General features: G+C 53.2%; 2 protein-coding genes across 8 annotated transcripts in view; one reads left to right on the forward strand and one right to left on the reverse strand.

Moving 5' to 3' along the window:
* The first annotated feature begins 3,035 nt into the window (after nucleotides 1-3,035).
* Nucleotides 3,036-11,048, forward strand: GSS (glutathione synthetase). Of its 4 annotated transcripts, XR_002121037.3 has the most exons (14): nucleotides 3,036-3,152; nucleotides 3,649-3,778; nucleotides 3,850-3,995; nucleotides 5,040-5,115; nucleotides 5,643-5,782; nucleotides 5,868-5,984; nucleotides 6,274-6,354; nucleotides 7,103-7,180; nucleotides 8,221-8,287; nucleotides 8,837-9,031; nucleotides 9,212-9,293; nucleotides 9,516-9,705; nucleotides 10,241-10,769; nucleotides 10,899-11,048. XR_002121037.3 is itself a non-coding variant. In XM_010722271.4 (13 exons), exons 1-13 carry the CDS (start codon nucleotides 3,061-3,063, stop codon nucleotides 10,362-10,364), a joined length of 1,518 nt encoding a protein of 505 aa, XP_010720573.2. In that variant the 5' UTR covers nucleotides 3,036-3,060; the 3' UTR covers nucleotides 10,365-11,048. The 4 variants fall into 4 exon arrangements, 3 of the variants coding, with proteins under 3 accessions (XP_010720573.2, XP_085097497.1, XP_085097496.1); XM_010722271.4 differs by having other exon boundaries at nucleotides 10,241-11,048; XM_085241371.1 differs by having other exon boundaries at nucleotides 3,850-3,924; nucleotides 5,086-5,115; nucleotides 10,241-11,048.
* Nucleotides 11,049-12,148: 1,100 nt separating this feature from the next.
* The window catches only part of ACSS2 (acyl-CoA synthetase short chain family member 2), a 31,199-nt gene continuing 24,758 nt past the window's right edge, over nucleotides 12,149-18,589 (reverse strand). For 2 of the 4 annotated variants that reach the window (XM_085241368.1, XM_085241366.1), the window contains 9 exons: nucleotides 17,969-18,102; nucleotides 17,325-17,457; nucleotides 16,886-16,942; nucleotides 16,711-16,791; nucleotides 15,979-16,087; nucleotides 15,767-15,835; nucleotides 14,489-14,665; nucleotides 13,722-13,796; nucleotides 12,149-13,522 (listed from right to left, as the gene is read on the reverse strand). In XM_085241368.1, coding sequence (XP_085097494.1) covers nucleotides 13,395-13,522; nucleotides 13,722-13,796; nucleotides 14,489-14,665; nucleotides 15,767-15,835; nucleotides 15,979-16,087; nucleotides 16,711-16,791; nucleotides 16,886-16,942; nucleotides 17,325-17,457; nucleotides 17,969-18,102 — 963 coding nt within the window. In that variant the 3' untranslated portion in view covers nucleotides 12,149-13,394. Of the gene's footprint in view, nucleotides 13,523-13,721; nucleotides 13,797-13,918; nucleotides 14,060-14,488; nucleotides 14,666-15,766; nucleotides 15,836-15,978; nucleotides 16,088-16,710; nucleotides 16,792-16,885; nucleotides 16,943-17,324; nucleotides 17,458-17,968; nucleotides 18,103-18,589 lie in introns of all 4 variants that reach the window. The other 2 variants (XR_014887700.1, XM_085241367.1) reach the window with 2 other exon arrangements.

Below are 18,589 nucleotides of genomic sequence, written 5' to 3' on the forward strand. Positions count from 1 at the left end.
TATCGAATGCCTGCATGCCTCGGCAGCACGGCCGGCTCACAGCCCACCCTGCAGTGCTTGCATCCCAAGCACCTGGGCACGCTGCGGGCATCACAGGCTTGGTATGGGGCTGCTGGGGATGGACCCTCCTCTGAGGGGAACAAGAAGAGCAGCATTGGCTCAGAGCCATTTATACCCCCCTTGCTGAAGCTGATTTGTATTGAGTTTCACTTCTCTGATCCCTGAGCAGCCTTCGAGAGCAGACACAGCACCCCAAAGCCACAAAGCTCATCTTGGAAGGCTCTGATAAAGCCAGAAGACAGGCTTACAAACATAAAGCGCTTTTCTTTTAAACTTTGCAGGACTCTATTTTTAGCAAATAAAGATAACGTCCCAGTTGCTGTTGTTCATCTTTTGTTGCATGGAACATGCCAAATACTTACCATGTCTGCCATGTTTTTTTTATCATTTAACCTTCTCCAAGCTGCACTGTGGCTCCCTCGCGCTGCAGCAGAGATTATGGGCTATCTGCATGTGCTCTTCACAGAATGGCTTAGGTTGGTGTGGACCTTAAAGAGTTCCAGCCCCCTGCCACGGGCAGGGCTGCCAACCGCCAGATCAGGCTGCCCAGGATCACATCCAACCTGGCTTTGCGTGCCTCCAGAGATGGGGCATCCACAACCTCCTGGGCAAGCCATTCTGCATCCGCCCTAGATTAGTTAGGAAAGATCTCATTTCTCCAGACTGAATTTGGAAAAAGGGAACAGAAGGCAAGGCAGAGCTCCCTACCAAAAGAGCTTTTCCAGCCTGAGCAGGCTGTGTTCATTCTGGGCGCTGTGAATACAGGACAGCACTTTCCCAACTCTCCTGAAATGAAACTGGACTGCATTTTGCAATGCTTTGATTAGGAACTGCAGCCTACCATGTCCTTCCTTTACTCTCACAGCAAGCAGGGAGCAGAACAGACGTGGGCCCTGCCAGGAGAACTGAGAGGGCAATGCTACTGCCTGCATGCACCCAACATGTCCTACATCCACCCTGTCCTATACCCAACATGTCCTACATCCACCCCGTCCTATACCCAACATGTCCTACACCCATCCCGTCCTATACCCAACATGTCCTACATCCATCCCATCCTATACCCAACATGTCCTACATCCACCCTGTCCTATACCCAACATGTCCTACACCCATCCCGTCCTATACCCAACATGTCCTACACCCATCCCGTCCTATACCCAACATGTCCTACATCCATCCCGTCCTATACCCAACATGTCCTACATCCATCCCATCCTATACCCAACATGTCCTACACCCATCCCGTCCTATACCCAACATGTCCTACACCCATCCCGTCCTATACCCAACATGTCCTACACCCATCCCATCCTATACCCAACATGTCCTACATCCATCCCATCCTATACCCAACATGTCCTACACTCATCCCGTCCTATACCCAACATGTCCTACATCCATCCCATCCTATACCCAACATGTCCTACACTCATCCCGTCCTATACCCAACATGTCCTACATCCATCCCATCCTATACCCAACATGTCCTACACCCATCCCGTCCTATACCCAACATGTCCTACACCCATCCCGTCCTATACCCAACATGTCCTACACCCATCCCGTCCTATACCCAACATGTCCTACACCCATCCCCTCCTATACCCAACATGTCCTACATCCATCCCATCCTATACCCAACATGTCCTACACTCATCCCGTCCTATACCCAACATGTCCTACATCCATCCCATCCTATACCCAACATGTCCTACATCCATCCCGTCCTATACCCAACATGTCCTACACCCATCCCGTCCTATACCCAACATGTCCTACATCCATCCCATCCTATACCCAACATGTCCTACATCCATCCCGTCCTATACCCAACATGTCCTACATCCATCCCGTCCTATACCCAACATGTCCTACACCCATCCCGTCCTATACCCAACATGTCCTACACCAATCCCGTCCTATACCCAACATGTCCTACATCCATCCCGTCCTATACCCAACATGTCCTACATCCATCCCATCCTATACCCAACATGTCCTACATCCACCCTGTCCTATACCCAACATGTCCTACACCCATCCCGTCCTATACCCAACATGTCCTACACCCATCCCGTCCTATACCCAACATGTCCTACATCCATCCCATCCTATACCCAACATGTCCTACATCCATCCCATCCTATACCCAACATGTCCTACATCCATCCCATCCTATACCCAACATGTCCTACATCCATCCCGTCCTATACCCAACATGTCCTACATCCATCCCGTCCTATACCCAACATGTCCTACATCCATCCCATCCTATACCCAACATGTCCTACATCCATCCCGTCCTATACCCAACATGTCCTACATCCATCCCGTCCTATACCCAACATGTCCTACACCCATCCCGTCCTATACCCAACATGTCCTACACCAATCCCGTCCTATACCCAACATGTCCTACACTCATCCCGTCCTATACCCAACATGTCCTACACCCATCCCGTCCTATACCCAACATGTCCTACACCAATCCCGTCCTATACCCAACATGTCCTACACTCATCCCGTCCTATACCCAACATGTCCTACACCCATCCCGTCCTATACCCAACATGTCCTACACCAATCCCGTCCTATACCCAACATGTCCTACATCCATCCCGTCCTATACCCAACATGTCCTACATCCATCCCATCCTATACCCAACATGTCCTACACCCATCCCGTCCTATACCCAACATGTCCTACAACCATCCCATCCTTTACCCAACATGTCTTACATCCATCCTATCCTATACCCAACATGTCCTACATCCACTGCTTCACCCCCCCATGTCCTACACCCAACACATCCTATACCCAGTGTATTCTACACACAATGCATCTTAAACCCAACACGCCCTGCACCCAACACCACCCAAAGCCCTACACCAGCCGGACGCAAAGATGCTGCCTCACCCCCCCATACCAAGCACGCATGCGCGCCCTACGCCCCGCCCTCCTCCCTGACTTCTTTGTTCCACGCTGATAGGTCGGTGATGCTGCCAATCGGCTGGCTTTTAGAGGCGGGGCCAGGCTATTGTCCAATCGCCTTGAAGAAGGCGGGGCAGCCCGCGAGCGCAGGAAGCAGGTACGGGTTGGGGTGTGCGGCGTGCAGCGTGCGGGCTGTAGGGGGTTATCTATGGGGGTGTGGGGTGCAAGGGGGGACTGAGATGCTATGGGGTTCAGGGGTCTGGAGGGCTATGGGGAGCTGTGGGATGCAGGGTGGCTGAGGTGTTCAGGGGGCTATGGGGGCTGTGGGGTGCAGGGAGGCTATGGGGGATTCGCGAACCATGGGGTGAAGGGGGCAGTGGGGGACTGAAGGGACATGAAATGCAAGGGGGGGTTTGGGATGCAGGATGCCTGTAGGATGCAGAAGGGCTGTAGGCAGTGGTGGGGGACGTGGGTTGCAGGGGGGCTGAAGGGGCTGGATGCAAGTTATGGGGTTCAGAGGCTGTCAGCTGAGGCATGGTGTCCATGGGGAGATGTGGGGTGCTGGATACACCAGTGGGGCCAGGGCAGGCTCTGCCACTCCTCACCCCAGCCAGGGCTGCTCAGTGGCTGTGAGTGACCCTGTGGTGCCTCAGCATGGCGGGGCCGTGGGACGTGGTGCTGCGGGATGAGGCTGCCCTGAGGCAGGCAGCAGTGGTGGCGATGGATGCGGCGCTGCTGGAGGGCGTGCTGATGCGCACCGATGCTGAGCCCAACGCCTCCGAGGTAAGTGTAGTCCCCCCTGCCCCCAGAGCCGCACAGCCCCACACCAAGGCACTGCTGTTGTGCCCCTGCAGGTGGTGAGCTGTGCACCCTTCACGCTGCTGCCCTCGGCCGTGCCCCGTGCCCTGTTTGAGCAGGCCTATGCTGTACAGCGGGACTTCAACCTGCTGGTGGATGCCATCAGCCGGGACAAGGAGTTCCTGGAGCGCACCCTGGCCAGGTAACGTGTTGCAGGCTGCATTTAGTGGAATGCAGAATCGTGGATTCGTTGAAGAGAGTCATTAAGGCTGGTAAATGCCTCAAAGATTGTCTAGTCCAACCGTCAACCCACCATGCCCACTAACCCACATCGCTCAGTGCCACATCTTCACACCTCCAGGGACAGTCACTCCACCACCTCCCTGGGCAGCTGTGCCACTGCATCCTTGCTTTTTCAGAGAAGATATTTCTCCTAATATCCAACCTAAATGTTAAGTAGGAATTATGTATCATCTCTGCAGGAATTCTCTTCTTTGCTGTTTTTTTTTGTCCTAACATTCATTTCCATCAAGTCTCTGTGATTTGAGGTCTCCTTGGGCCAGCAGTTGGCTGCCTGCAGTGACTTCTGCCTCACCAGTGCCTGAGCCTTGTGGCTTCTCGCTTCACTGGCAGCGGGGCTGTGAATTTAAGTAGCTGGAGGCTTCCTTAAGTCCTGCCTGTAGCAGCTTGCTTTGGTCTTGTCTGCACTTGTTGGCAGTTGGCTGCTTGCGGCCGAAGCCTTAAGTTGCCTTACATTGTGTCACGGGAAGTTCAGCTTGGAGATCAGGAGAAATTTTTTCTCAGAAAGAATAGTTCTGCATTGGAACAAAGATGAGTTGGTACAGTCACTGTCCCTGGAGGTGTTCAAGTAATGTGGAGGTATGGCACTGACAGACATGGGTAGTGGGCATGGTGGGATGGGTTGGGATTGGAGTGGATGATCTTAGAGGTCTTCTGCAACCTTAATGATTCTGTGATTCTGTGAAGTACTCAGCACTGCAGCACACAAAACTCAGAGACCCAGCAGGACAGGCATCTGGTGCAGCCCCTGAGCTGTGTGTGCAGGCACGGGGATGCCTCTGGGTCCTTCCCTGTACCTGCAGAACTCTGTCGTGTTCCTTTGCTTTTGATCTGCGCTGTCTCTGCCCCACATCCCCACACACTGCGCCAGGAATGTCCCCAGCAGGGTTTCTTAGTGCCTCTGTAGTGCTGTGAGAGGACTGACCTGGTCCTGCTGTCCCTCCAGCACCATCAAAGTGGATGAGTTCACGGCACGGCTCTTCAGGATCCACCAGCAGGTTCTGGAGGAAGGGCTGGCACAGGTAGGCTGCAGCAGGGTGGGTGGGCTGCCTCTGTGGGTGCAGTCAGGGGGAGGTGCATGGAGCCCCTCAGATGGGTGTGGGGTCACTGCTAAGCAGTGTTGGACAGAGCCAAGGCCTTTCACAGCAAAGAGCCCAAGGAGCTGGGAGGGAAGGGAATAAGGACAGCTGACTTCAATTGGCTAGAGGGATATTCCATGTCAGATGGCATCACGTGGAAGGAGTTTTCAAGGGAGTGGGAGTTCATTTCACTCTTGTTCACTTGCTGGAGGCTAGCTGGGCATCAGTCAGGGGATGCTGAGCAATTGCTTGTTCATCACTCGTTATATACATTATATATAGTCATAATTATTTATGCTTTTCCTTGTTCTCTTAGTAGATGGCTTTATCTCAACCCACGAGTTCCGTTTTGTTTTGATTCTCTCCCCCATCACACCGGGAATGGAGGGAGCGAGCAAGCAGCTGCGTGGTGCTAAGCCACCTGCTGGGTGGATGCAGGGCCCCACCTCACTCCCTCCCCTCCGTCTCAGTCTGTGTTTTTAGGCATCAACCGCTCTGACTACATGTTTGACTGCGGGGCAGCCAGCCCACCGGCGCTGAAGCAGATTGAGATCAACACCATCGCTGCCAGCTTCGGTGGCCTCGCCTCCCGCACCGCTGCCGTGCATGGGTATGGAGCAGCTGCGGCCCGTCCCGTGCCCCAGCATAGAACCGTGGTGCCTGGGGCCAGGTCTGGAGCCGCTCCTGTCGTGCAGGCGGGTGCTCAGAGTGCTGGGGAAGCCTGAGGAGGCGGCGAGGTTGCTGCCCAATGACCCTGCCCAGGGGCTGGCCATGGGCATCGCCAAGGCCTGGGAGCTGTACGGCTCGCCGAGGTGAGTGCTGCCAGCTCCTGGAGCTGCACATACTTAGTTTACAGCTGTAGTTCTCAGACAATGTTGTTGGTTTAATGACCCTGATAGAGCCCAGCCTCTTCCTGCCTTTTCCCTTTGTGTGTGCCCAGCATGTGGTGGTGTCACAGCCAGTCCTGCTCTCTGTGCCAGGCCACAGAACTGCTGCAGGAGGCTCACGGGAGATGTGCAGGCAGCCTGGATCACGGAGATCAGTGGTGGGTGAGCCTGGTGTGTGATCTCTTAAGTTAATGGTGCCCTGTGTCTCTTCCAGTGCTGCGGTGATGTTCCTGGTGGAGGAGGCCCAAAGGAATATTTTTGATCAGCGATGTGTGGAAAACAAGCTTTGGGACAGGTAAAGCAGAGTCTGTCTGCTTCTCAGTTGGCCACCTGTGCAAGGTTTAAGTTAAAACATGTCACGGGTTCCTGGCCTGTTGGAGGGCATGCTGTGGTGTGCAGCAGGGCTGTCCTTACCTTGGACTTCTCCCTGAGTTCTCTCAGCTTTCCTTTGCCAGCATCCTGCTCCAGCAGCACCAAAGCCACTGCTCTCCAGGAGTGGTTCCTTGCCACTGATGGGTCCTCAGAGCTGCTCCGGGGTGGCTTTGCTGCAGGCCGAGCCAATAAGGAGCAGAGCAGGGATACCGGTGGTCCTGTTTGCTTTCTAAGTTGGGATTGGGCAGAGGGTCTTCAGTAAAAGCTTAATTATTGAAGCTTCAGCCCCACTGGGAAGGGCTCTACAGATCTGTGGGGCTCTGGAGAAGGTGAGGTCAGAGGAGGCTGAGCCCCAGAGCTGAGCATGGTTGGGGGAAGAGCCCCACCAGGGACTCTGCAGGGCCACAGTGCCACTGTGTGGGGAGGGACGATAGAGCTGAAGGGAGGAGGTTCCCCAGGAAGCACTGGCTGGGAAGCCAGCAGTGAGCCTGTCCTGCAGGGATGACAGAGCAGAATGATCACTGGCTTCTTAGAAAAGCTTTAGGAAGTGAAAAGTGAGTGTGGAAGAATGCGGGATGTTCAGCACGTGCTGCTTCCTGCAGCATTTGAGCTGGGTGCTGGAAATGGAGCTGTTCTGTGAGCCTCTTGTGACCGCCCTGCTCCTCCTGCAGGAACATTCGGGTCATCAGGAGGCGGTTCCGGGACGTGTATGAGCAGGGCTCCCTGGATGACTCCCGGAGGCTCTACGTGTGAGTATGAGCGAGGTGCGCGCTCTGGCTCTGCACTGGGCATGCAGCTCTCAGCTGGAGTTGCTGGAAGGGTTTTGAGTGTAAAAAGTGACTTTCTGAGAGTGCAGGTCTCTTCTGTGCCTCAGGCTGCTGCTGCTTCAATTAGGGATTATGTGATTTTCACGGTGGTGGGACTTTGCATGCACACTTCAGTCTTTTGCAGCTAGAAGCCCTATTTCTGTCCCCCAAACCACAGCCTCTGTGCCCTACAGGGCCCTTTCTTCCTCTGTGCACATCTGCAGCACACCAGGCTGTTTCTGAGGTTTGCACTGACACATTTCCTGTTGACCCTTCACTTGATGCTTTGCCTGGGTCTGAGTTACCCGTGCTGGAGGAGGAAGCACCGTGTCTGTGGTGGGCACTGAGCATGCTCTGATTCTCACCCACGCAGGCAGCTGATGCCAAGTGTGACGTCTGTCCTATCTCCAGGCTAACATGCTTGGAGCTGCACGAGCCCAGAGGAAATTGTGGTTGCACGCCAATGTTTTTGTGTTGTTAGGCAGATTTTTTCCATGCTCTGACCTTTGGGGCCTCTGCCACGTTTAATTAATGAATACACTTGTCAGCGCCAGGCGGTTAAGGGAAAAGTATTGCAGTGCTTCCTCCGGAGCATCTTCCCCTTTCCATGAGTGCTGTCACATGGCAGTGGCCGTGCTGCGCTGTGTGGCTGAGGTTGGGGTGTGTGGTACCGTGATGCTGGCAGCTGTGCCCTGTCCTGAACCACCCTCAGATAAGGATCCTGTTCCCTCCCAGCCATAAGAATATGAGGCTGCTGAACAATGAGCTCCTGACCTCACTCTGGGCTGGGGGTGCCTGACTTATGGAGACTGTGCTTAGAGCAGGGCTTCCCATATCCCAGGTGCTGCTTCTTGAGGAACTCTGGAGGCAAAGCAGAAAGGGCAAACCCCGTCACACACTGCCTGTCTGGGCCTGTCAGCCCTACGTGCTGGGCTTTGGGCAGAGGAGCTGCTGGCTCTGATGGCTGCTGCTTTCTGTTCCAGGGGCGGCCAGGAGGTAGCAGTGGTGTACTACAGAGAGGGCTACGTGCCGAGCAACTACGATCAGCAGGTCAGCACCCACTGCTTGCTCCTAGAAGCTGTGGCAGGGGTTTGGAACACCCCATGGTCCTGTCCTGGGTGGGTTAGTCCTGCCCGGGTGGTGTTGGGATGCTGCCTGTCCCCACTGCTTGTGTGGTGCTCCTGTAGTAAGGAAAGCGGGTGGCTTCTTTCTGCAACCACCGTTCCTGTGGGCAGCTCCTGTCTGCAGCACTGAATCGCTGCTGAGCAGTGCAGGTTAATGCAGATTAGCTCATACTTAAAGGCTTGAACTACAAACCTTTTCCTGCCCTCAGTTATGCATTACGACTTGTAATAGCAGGTATGAACAATACAGAACAGCCCTTGCTGCTGTCTGGAAAGCAGCAGGGCACAGGGGAGGTGGCGGAGCAGCCTGGTATGTGCCGCTCCCAAGGGCTGTGGCAGATCCATGGGCGCAGCTCTGCTGGGATCAGAGTGCTGTCCCCATCCCAGCAGGCAGGGATCTCACATGGAGGGCTGAGCAGAAACAAGAGGAAGAAGCCTGGCTGCTGATGGGCTGATTGCTCTCCTCCTGTCTCAGAACTGGGAGGCACGGCTGCTGCTGGAGAGGTCGCGGGCAGTGAAGTGCCCTGACATTGCCACGCAGCTGGCTGGCACCAAGAAGGTGCAGCAAGAGCTGAGCCGCCCGGGGATGCTGGAGAAGCTGCTGCCTGGCCACGCTGAGGCTGTCAGACGCATCAGAGCAACATTTGCTGGGCTGTACTCGCTGGATGTGGTGAGTGGGATTGGAATGAGGGTGAAGAAGAGACACATGCTTGGCCTGCATGATGTAATGCCTTGGTTCAGAAACATCAGTGTTTTGCTGGCCTCGGGCCCCTGGTAGTCATGCTCAGAGAGGTCTCTGGAGAAGCTCCTGCTCCTGGCTGATGCTTTGCTGTTACCATCTTTCTTCCAGGGTGAAGAGGGTGACCGGATTGCTGCCACAGCTATCGCCAACCCTGAGCGGTTTGTGCTGAAACCACAGCGAGAAGGAGGAGGTATGAGCTGGAGTGGGTTCCCCTGGGTTTTGGTGTGGTTCACACTGTCCAGTGTTGCTGTGTCCTGTGATGGCTTCTGGTCCTGATCAGAGGGGTGAGAGGCAGGGTGGAGTGGCTTTGTGCCCACAGCAATGTATCACAGTAGTGAGGGAGTGCTGCTCCTGCTGAGCTCCAGTGCTGAGGGGGCAGGGCAGGCACCTGACCCATGTGTTCCACCTTCAGGGAACAACCTGTATGGTGAGGAGCTCAAGCAGGTCCTGGAGAGGATCAAAGACAGCCCTGAGAGAACCTCCTACATCCTGATGGACAAGATTGAGCCACAGCCAGCAGTGAATTATTTGTTGAGGGCACGCAGTCCCCTAAAGGCCTCCAAGTGCATCTCAGAGCTTGGTATTTTCGGTGTCTATGTCAGGTGAGTATCATGCAGTATGGAGTGCTTCCTATCCCTGCTCCTGTCTCAGAGGAACATCTCAGCAGCAGCCAGATGTTGCAGGATGGAGGGATAGGGACAGATGGCATTGGGTGGGATATGTGCCCAGGAGCAGCTTTCCAAACCCCAAAGTTGGGGTGTCCCATTCCCAGTTGCTGGAGGAACCTCCCAGCATCTGCACACAGCCCCACTCAGAAAGAGCTGAAGGTGGAAGTGGTCATCCTCAACCCTAAGTAGTTGCTGCTTTTGTTTAAAGCCCTTATAAGAGGATCCACAGAAACACTTTCATAGATTGAAACACTTATAGATTGAAGCCCTCCTACAACTTTTAGAAACAAAGGCACTCTGGCAGCATTCACAGCCCAGCACTGCTCCCGTGCGGAGCATTCCAGCCACCACAGCCCAGCCAAAGAAGGGCAGCATCACCAGCAGGAGCCACAACTCAGATTGTAGCAGATGGGAGAAATGCTGTGGGCTTTCTGCTCCACTACGCTTCCCCTCTGCCTTCTCTTTGCAGGCAGGGCACAGAGCTGGTGCTGAATGAGGCAGCCGGGCACCTGCTGCGGACGAAGGCAGTGGAGCACGCAGACGGCGGGGTGGCAGCTGGGGTGGCGGTGCTGGACACCCCCTACCTGGTGTGAGCTCCTCGTGCAGTGCCCACAGGGCTGGGCTGCCACAGGGTCGCTTCCCTCAGGGTGCAGCTAGTGAGGGGGGAAGGGCTGGAGAGAGCAGAAGGTTTTGCATTGGTTTGAAATGTGCTCTTGGAGGCTGCTGCAGCACTGGAGGTGACCCTGCTCAGTGCCAGTCCCAGTTTTGTTATGCTCCTATGCACGTGGGCAGGTGCCCTGCAGCAGTTTCCCCAAGCCTCCATCAGTGCCAGTGCATTCTGTTGGCTTCACCGTGGGACCAGCACTGAGGGATGACAAGATGCGTCTCACCCGGGTTTCCTGAATCAATGGGAAGAGCAGAGGGTGCTCCTGCCCATGGGCTCATGTCTGCAGTGCACCCCTCTTCCGCTCCAGCCCTGCTCAGCTGAGCAACTCCAGGTGTGACACAAAGTGCCCCTTCCTGGAATTGCCCTGGTGAAGCACCTAGGCAGCCTGAGCTCTGCTGCTCAGTGACTGCAGCGTGGCCTCATGCCTGTGTTTCTGATACCCTCTTGGCTGTGCCTACAGCCTGCAGTCCAGGTGCCTCAATCAAGCATTGATCTGCCACTATGCAGTGGTTCTTCTGTTCTGTGACTGATTCCACAATCTGTGGCTGGTGTTCAGTTGGGGGGCTTGATTACCCCACCAGAGATTAAAACATATGCTGAATCTAAATAAGGCTCTGGGGTCAGTTTTGTCTGAGAATAGCTATGCAAAGAGGGACACATATCTTAAATTGTACCTGGAGTGGGGGTAGCATGATGGACATTTTGCACGAGCTAGGCTGAGTGCAAGCTCTGGGATTTGCCCTTGGCTGAGCTGTCCCCAGCTTCAGGTGAAGCCATCAGGGCTGCTGGCTGCTCTGGGCTCTGCTCAAACTCCATCTTGTAGACAGAGCTGAGGTCACATTCTCCTTTACACGCTTGCTGCTCCGACACTGGAGGAGCTGGTTCTGCTCAACTTGGTCCCTGCAAAGCCATATTTATCTGACAAGCTGTGGTGGCAGCTGAGAGCTCACTGCAGCCCCTCAGTATCCTCCTCTCCTCCAAGCTCGGTTCCTGGTCCAGGTATGGCTTTTGGGCAGCTGCACACCTATGCATGGACGTTTCCTGGTCAACCTGGCAGCATCTGCTCTGTTCAACTAAGTCTGTGCAGCAGCATTCGAGATGTGTCCTGCACTGCAGCCCAGCATGAGCGGCCAATGCTGAGCTGCAGGTGTGAGGCACAATGCCCTCCAGGAGGAAATAGTCTGGTCTTAGTCCTTGGGTGTGCATTTTGCTGGAGGAGTGAGCAGGGAGAAGGCAAGGTCAGCTGCAGCCATGAGGAGCAGGAGGCGAGCACTGGAGCAGGGCTCTGGGCTCCTGGAGGCAGCATGTGCTGCTTTCTCCCTGGCGCTGCTCCTGCATCCATCCAGCACGTTGATGACACGTGGGTGTCACACAGTCTGGTGCTTTCCATCCACCTTGGTGGAATGATGTTGGCTGCGGACCAGGAGAAAAATAAAGCACAGGCTCTGGCCCTGGAGCTTCTGCCCTCTGTCCAGTGTAGGGGCAGCACAGACTGAACCACAGCCTTGGGAACAGAGAAAAACATCAGCTGACACCGCTGCAGCCACATAAGCACCATCAGTGCTCAACCAAAACACAGGGATGAGTGTCTGTCCCACGCTGCTTCTGGCTTCCAGAACAGCTCCTGGTTACGGCACAGAGGTCTCCCCCTGGACTCCACACCAGACAAACATTTACAATGCACCTACCCCTACACATGCTCTAAATCTGTTTCTGTTTTGTTTTCTTGAATTTTTATTCCATTTTGCATAGAGTTCTAGCTGTCTCCAGCCAAAATTACACAACAGTAGTAACAGAGGAGGAGAACAGATGTAGGAACTCACGTCAAAGAAGTGGCACAATTCTGCAGAAGGGAGCAGTGGGTGGTATGTGGGACACAGGCACGACTGAGGTTATAGGTCACAGATACCATGCTGGTGAGAGCAGCAGGCAAGAAATGAGACTTGGGCAGCAGCTCTGCAGAGCACCTGCAACACCTGCCCTGGGCCTTGGAAGAGTTACCTCCTCCTTCCCAGCCAGCCAAACACCAGCTCAATTTAAAGGTAAAGCCTGTTGCAGCAAGATTTAAAGCTCATTTCTCCTTTGGTTTAAGTGTAGAAATCAAACAGCTCAGGTGTGATTTCAATACAGACATTACAAGGTATCTTTCCCAGCTCAATCCAGGGTTGACGTTCAATGTAATTAACTTGAGACTTGGGCTGGAGTTACTGTTTTCTCTCATCATCATAAAGTCATGCCAGATTTAAGCAGAAGTAACACACATTTGGTTGGTTTGCAGTGGGAAAGATACCTCTGCAGTGCTCTGTACCAAAGAGCTCTAAAAAAATCCAGCTAAAGCACAGAGCTCCCAAGCCTTACCTCATTCCCTTTCAGGTATGGGACCTGAGCTAGAAAACAGTGGATGCAAGACTAAAATGTTGTGCTTATGATGTGAGTGCTAAGTTTTCCCATAGCTCTGAGTAGAAAAGGAAGCTTACTCAGCATGCAGACAGTGGTAGATGAGCCTCCCTTGCCTGCCTTCATTGAGTAACTCCAGTACCACTTCTCCTACAACCTGCCCCTGGCTCCTTCCCACTAAGGGAACCAACTAAGGACACCAGGGTCCCTCAACTACACAAAGTTAATCAACACCCCCTCCCCCCCAAGAGAAAACAATAAAAATCAAGATCGAGGTGATGAAAACGGAGGAGCACAAGTCACAAATCCCTGTGTAAATGAGGCCAAACCTCAGATGTATGTTACTCATCTCTGATGTGACGTGCACGCTCCTCCAAGGCATGAACATGCTGGCAAGACGCAGCCTCTCCAGGGTCAGCCTTCCTTCATCTCTTAACATTTGTACATTCAATTTCAACAGGTGAAGGTTTCTTTCCCAAGGCAGACAGTGGTTACTTGAGGGACCTGCTCATTAGGACACTGCTGCTACAGTTCTGTTCAGCAGGCAGAAGTCATGCTGCTACAGTTTGGTGTCACATCTATTGTTGAAAAGCTGGTTTATAATGCCTGGGTTTACCAAGGTGGAGATGTCCCCCAGATCTCTGTCATTTTGGGCAATCTTCCTTAGTATCCGCCTGGTGATCTTTCCTGTAAGGACAACCATGCAAGAAAAGCAGAACTTAGGATCTCTTCAGCATCCCTAGCAAAAGTCAGTGCCCAGCCCTACTGCATCCCATATGCCCTAGGATTGCTCCCTGTGGGTCTGCCTGATCCCAGACAAACAATTCAGGGATAATTCCTTTCCACTGGCAGGAACTGACTGGTCCTCCCCAGCTGGGCGCCTTACCTGAACGGGTTTTGGGCAGGCTGGGGGCATACTGGATGTAATCAGGCGTTGCTATCGGTCCGATTTTTTCCCTGACTGCAAAATAAAAAAAAAATAATCTTCATTATAGGTACAGGAAGATCTTGCACATATTTTTCTGGCAGGATTACTGAGATCAGGCATGCAGAGCCCAGCTCCCAGGGCAGCCAGGTGCTCACACAGTGCAGGGCTCAGCACATCTTCCCAAAGGCAGCTGCACTCCAGTTCTCATTTTCTCCATTTCCAAGAGACCTCAATAATCTCCGTACCAATCACTGTGACCATTTTGACAGAGCAAGGATTGATTCTCTAATGTGTTCCTGCAGAGAAGAAAGTCCCATGGCAGGTCAGTCCCTGCTCTGGCAGCGCCCGCTGGCTGCAGGAGACAGGTTTGCAAACGTTCCCTTTTGCCTCCCAAAGTATCCAAACAGTTCTCAGATCAACCAGGGAGAGCCACAGGAACCATGCCCACCACTGCAAACAAAAGCTACCCAAGTTCTCCCTGCAATTGCCAGCTCCCAAGAGGTAGAGATGGCATCACATGAGCAGCCAAAGGCCAGGAGAACTAATTTTAGTCTTTGCCAGACGTGTTCTCTAATCAGAGGGGGCACCTTGATGCAGTTGTCCATGTTGCATTCCCCAGACTACACGCACCCTCATTTAAGCACCCAAGCCCTTAACCCCTCCACCCCCTGCTCAACACTGCCCTTCCTTGTGCAACAGCCTCCAACCTGTTTGGCTGTTACTACCTTGTTTTTTCAGCTCATCTGCCAGGTCCTTGGTGAATTCATGGCCATCTTTCAGGGTCACGAAGCAGTAGAGGCACTCGCCTTTCAGGGGATGTGGGTGGCTGACCACAGCGGCCTCAGAGACGGCTCCATGCCCAAGCAGAGCTGACTCCACTTCTGCAGTGCTCAGCAAGTGGCCTGGAAACAGAGAGGCAGAACACTGCAGAGCTGCATGGAGGCCTGCAGCCCCCCAGCAGCCAGGAGGAAGAGGTCTGCAAATGTAAAAAGCCCTGAGCTGTATGTTTGAGAGGACTGCTTTCACTCGCTTCTCTCTCCAGCTGTTTTCTCAAGCCCATTTTAGCAGTTCAGTGGTGTGGGCTGCCCCAGAGGGCTGCCAGGCGTCACTCACATGAGCTCAGGCTGCAGGGTGAGACTACCTCCCCTGGCTGTTCTCCTTTCCACCTTTAGGTTTCTTTCTTCGACAGGTCTGTGAATGGTTCACAGACACAGGATTACACAAATCACAGGCTGAGAAGGAGTTGGATTTGGTAAGAGGAGAGCTGCCCACAAGGTCAGCTGAGGAGGAAGAGGCTGGACCTGCGCTGCTCCAGGTCATTGCTGTGGAGATACGAAACAGAGCTTCCCAACACAAGGCTGGGGCACAACTCACTTTTGTATACTTCCTGCACCCACACTCTGTTATTCTGGGACTGCTGTCACAGAAAACCACAGGAAGGTGACCAACTCCCAAAATGATCAGCTGATGAGGATCTAGCTTTTCTGATGAAAGGATCTATTTTGATGCAAGTAAAAAAGTACAGCAGCATCTTAGAGCCAGCAATGAGTTCCTCCAGGCTACAACACCAGGAGAGGAGAGAGAACCTCCATCTCTGGGGGCGAAGCACTGAGCAGCTTGATCCAGCTTTTATGTTAACCCTATCTGGAGCTACATGTTGGATTAAAGATTGCAAGGTCTTGCCCAGCCTGGATGTCTGTGCTTCCCTTTGGCACTGCATGCTTCAACACAAAGCACATATGTTGGCTGAGGATCTGCTTTAAGATACTGCAGAAGGCTCCTTTCCTCCAGTATACTGCTACTGGAGGAATTAATTCAGAATCACAAAGTCACAGGCACGTCTGATTTGGAAATAAACCTGATCCAGCAATTAGATCCATCTAGAGGACAGGCTGCTGGGCAGTCTCACATATGGAGAAACGCTCTCCATAAAAGCAAAGAGGCTCTTTTAACTAGCAGCAGGAAGCATGCTGGCTCCCACTGAAGACAAAAGTTGTTCTTACCAGAAACATTCAGCATGTCATCGATTCGCCCTGTGATCCAGTAATAACCATCTTTATCTCTCCTGCAACCTAAAAATAGCCAGAAATGACGGCGTGAGGAAGCAGTGCCAGCTCTTGGAGCAACTGATAAGGGATTCTGAGGCCAGGACTTCGCAAGACTTTAATTGCTGTCCCCAAGCCTCTGCACCCACACACTGCCCAGACAGCCTTACCATCACCTGTCACGTAGTACCCAGGGAACTTCTTGAAGTACGTGGTTTCAAACTGCTGGTGGTTTCCATACAGTGTGCGCATTATTCCCGGCCAGGGCTGCTTAAATACCTACAGTGAAAAATGCAGACCTGAGTCAGTGGTCAACTCTTAACCGAGTGGCCTCTGCTGTTCGTCAGCGTTTCCAAATCACCTCCATGTACCTACAGTAATGCTGGCCAGCTAGAGCACTTCCTACACTGTTCCAGGGCTTGCTAGCTCAGCATAACCCTTTTGTAGCTCCTGGGGACATGGAAAGAACAACTTTACTCTGAAGAACTCATCCAAGGGTCAAGGTATTATCAAATACCTGCTTTCTACCTCCCCCAATTCAGGATCCTATAAACTGTTTATTCTGCTAGTGGAAGGAAAGTTGCTCAGTCTTTGCAGTGCTGGGCAATGACAGAGATGCTGCAGAGGTGGCTATAAGAAATGACACTCAGACAGCTACTGCCTCATGCTACTGAGAAAGCCTCTCTACTCCCTCCTGCCATGCTCATGCATGCAAGTGCCTTTATGAATCATTTAACCAGCTTGTTCATGGCACAAAATTCACAGTGAGTTACAGCAGTAAAGAGAGCTCCTACCACCCAAGGGATCCAGTGTAAGCAGAGATGTACATACGCTACCCAGAATGTCCTGGAGCTCGTGGGGAACAGACAAGGGTAGGGTGAAGAAGATCAGCCCCTCTTTACCAAGTAGCCTTCTGCTTCTCCTTCCAGCTCTTCCCCCGACTCGTTCATGACGGCAGGGACCACTCCAAAGAAGGGGAACGTCTGCCATAGGGACCAGACAGCAAGGAGACATGAAGATGATTTGCAAACTAGAGAGATGGGGAGCCCTCCCTGTCAGGGCAACAGTAATACTCACAGCAGAGCCTGGTTTCATGGGGGTGGCAGCAGGGAGAGGCGTAAGCATGTGGCCACCCTGAGAACAGAGGCAAAAGGAATGAGATTAGATGATGCCAGCCTGTTGGGAAGGGTACAGCAGAGGAGAGGGAATCCATGTTTGGGCTCAAAGCTTTGAAACTGCAGGAAATGATAAAGAGAGGGAGAACAGGGTTCAGAGCAGACCTTGTCAGGAACCCTTCTGAGAAGGTCTCCCCATGAAGCCTGTTTGAGACCCTGGGAGAGAAGGGGAACCAACACTTGCAGGCTACATGAGATGCTGGGAAAAGCTCCTAAACAAGGAGAACAGCTGGTTCCAATAGTACCAAAGAAACATTATGGGAAACTTGCAAAGACACCACGCTGCCTGCTGGGAGCACAAAGAAAAGAGAAGTCCCAGAGACACACAGCTGAGGACTCACCGTCTCCGTCTGCCAGAACGTGTCCACAATGGGACACCTCTCCTCTCCCACCACACGGTAGTACCACAGCCAGGCTTCGGGGTTGATGGGCTCACCAACGGTCCCCAGCACCTTCAGAGACTTCCGGCTGTGCCTGCAGAGAGGAGGGGGCTCACAGGGGCTCAGCAGGCCGCAGAGAAAAGCAGCTGTGAGCCTGTGGCACTGCAGAGCCTGCAGGAATCTCCAGGCCTCTCAAATATATTTGGAGTTTCAATGATTCAGTCCCTTCTCAGCTCTCTCTGACAGGGGAAGAAGGAAAACCCCTGTGGTTTTGTTGCCTCCTGCTCCAAGCTCCCACTTGGCTCTGCTGCTTCCCTTCTTTGGGCTAAGCTGCATCACAGAGGGGCCCCTCTCCCCGACACCCCTCTGTGAGCCCTGTGTGGGGGAGCAGGGGAGAACCTGCAGTCTCAAAGCTTAGCTGCAGCTTACAGTGAAAAAAGAACAACCTGCTCTGGGGTGCCACATCGAAGGTAGTGAAGGGGCGCAAATCGCTGGGTTGAAGGCCAAAAATCCTGTTTTGTTCAGACAACATGGTGGGATATTGCTGCTCAGAGAGGAAGTTGTGCTGGTGCCAGGGACCCCCGTGCTCCTGGGGACTGACTCACTTTTTGACAGGCTCCTCCCCACACTTCATCAGCAGCCGGATGGCTGTGGGTGCCGTGTAGAACTTGGTCACCTTGTACTTGTCAATGATACTCCACATTCGCCCAGCGTCCGGGTAGGTGGGGATACCTTCAAACTGAGTGGGAGACAGGGCAGTGACACAGCTGTTCCTCACTGCCATCTCCCCACAACCACCTGCCCTTCCTCAAGCAAGAGGAGCTGAGAGCAGCTGTACCCCTGTGTGATCTTAGAGGCATGCCAGGGGCACCATGCAGTGAAACCAGTTCAGGACACTTCTTACTTCTTTCTCAGGATGGATTTTGCACCCTCTCACCTCAGGTGTCCTAGCAAATGTCCCCTAAAACATCCTAGCATCCTAACATCACAGTGACGCAGTCCCACCAGCCCAAGTGACACTGCCCATGTGGCACAGGGTAATGCCACATCATGCAGTGGAGACCCACAGCCAACAGCACTAAGAACCCTAAAGAGGATTCTCCCTGCATGACGTATTTTCCTGCTTGCTCTATCACATGGGAATTTTGGACCTAAGTCTCTGGTTCCTGATGTGTATACATGTTACAGCCATACACTGTCAAGGGAGATACAGGTACAGGAATTAA

This window comes from Meleagris gallopavo, chromosome 22, assembly GCF_905368555.1.
Source record: "Meleagris gallopavo chromosome 22, MGAL_WU_HG_1.1, whole genome shotgun sequence".
In the NCBI taxonomy this organism is placed as follows: domain Eukaryota; kingdom Metazoa; phylum Chordata; class Aves; order Galliformes; family Phasianidae; genus Meleagris; species Meleagris gallopavo.

Excerpts from the sequence above, each read along its gene's own strand:
- GSS (XM_010722271.4), top strand. The coding sequence starts at position 3,061 with ATGCTGCCAATCGGCTGGCTTTTAGAGGCGGGGCCAGGCTATTGTCCA. Across the intron at positions 5,985-6,273 it reads GAGCTGTACGGCTCGCCGAG|TGCTGCGGTGATGTTCCTGG; the intron begins GTGAGTGCTGCC and ends TGTCTCTTCCAG. Across the intron at positions 9,294-9,515 it reads ACCACAGCGAGAAGGAGGAG|GGAACAACCTGTATGGTGAG; the intron begins GTATGAGCTGGA and ends TTCCACCTTCAG.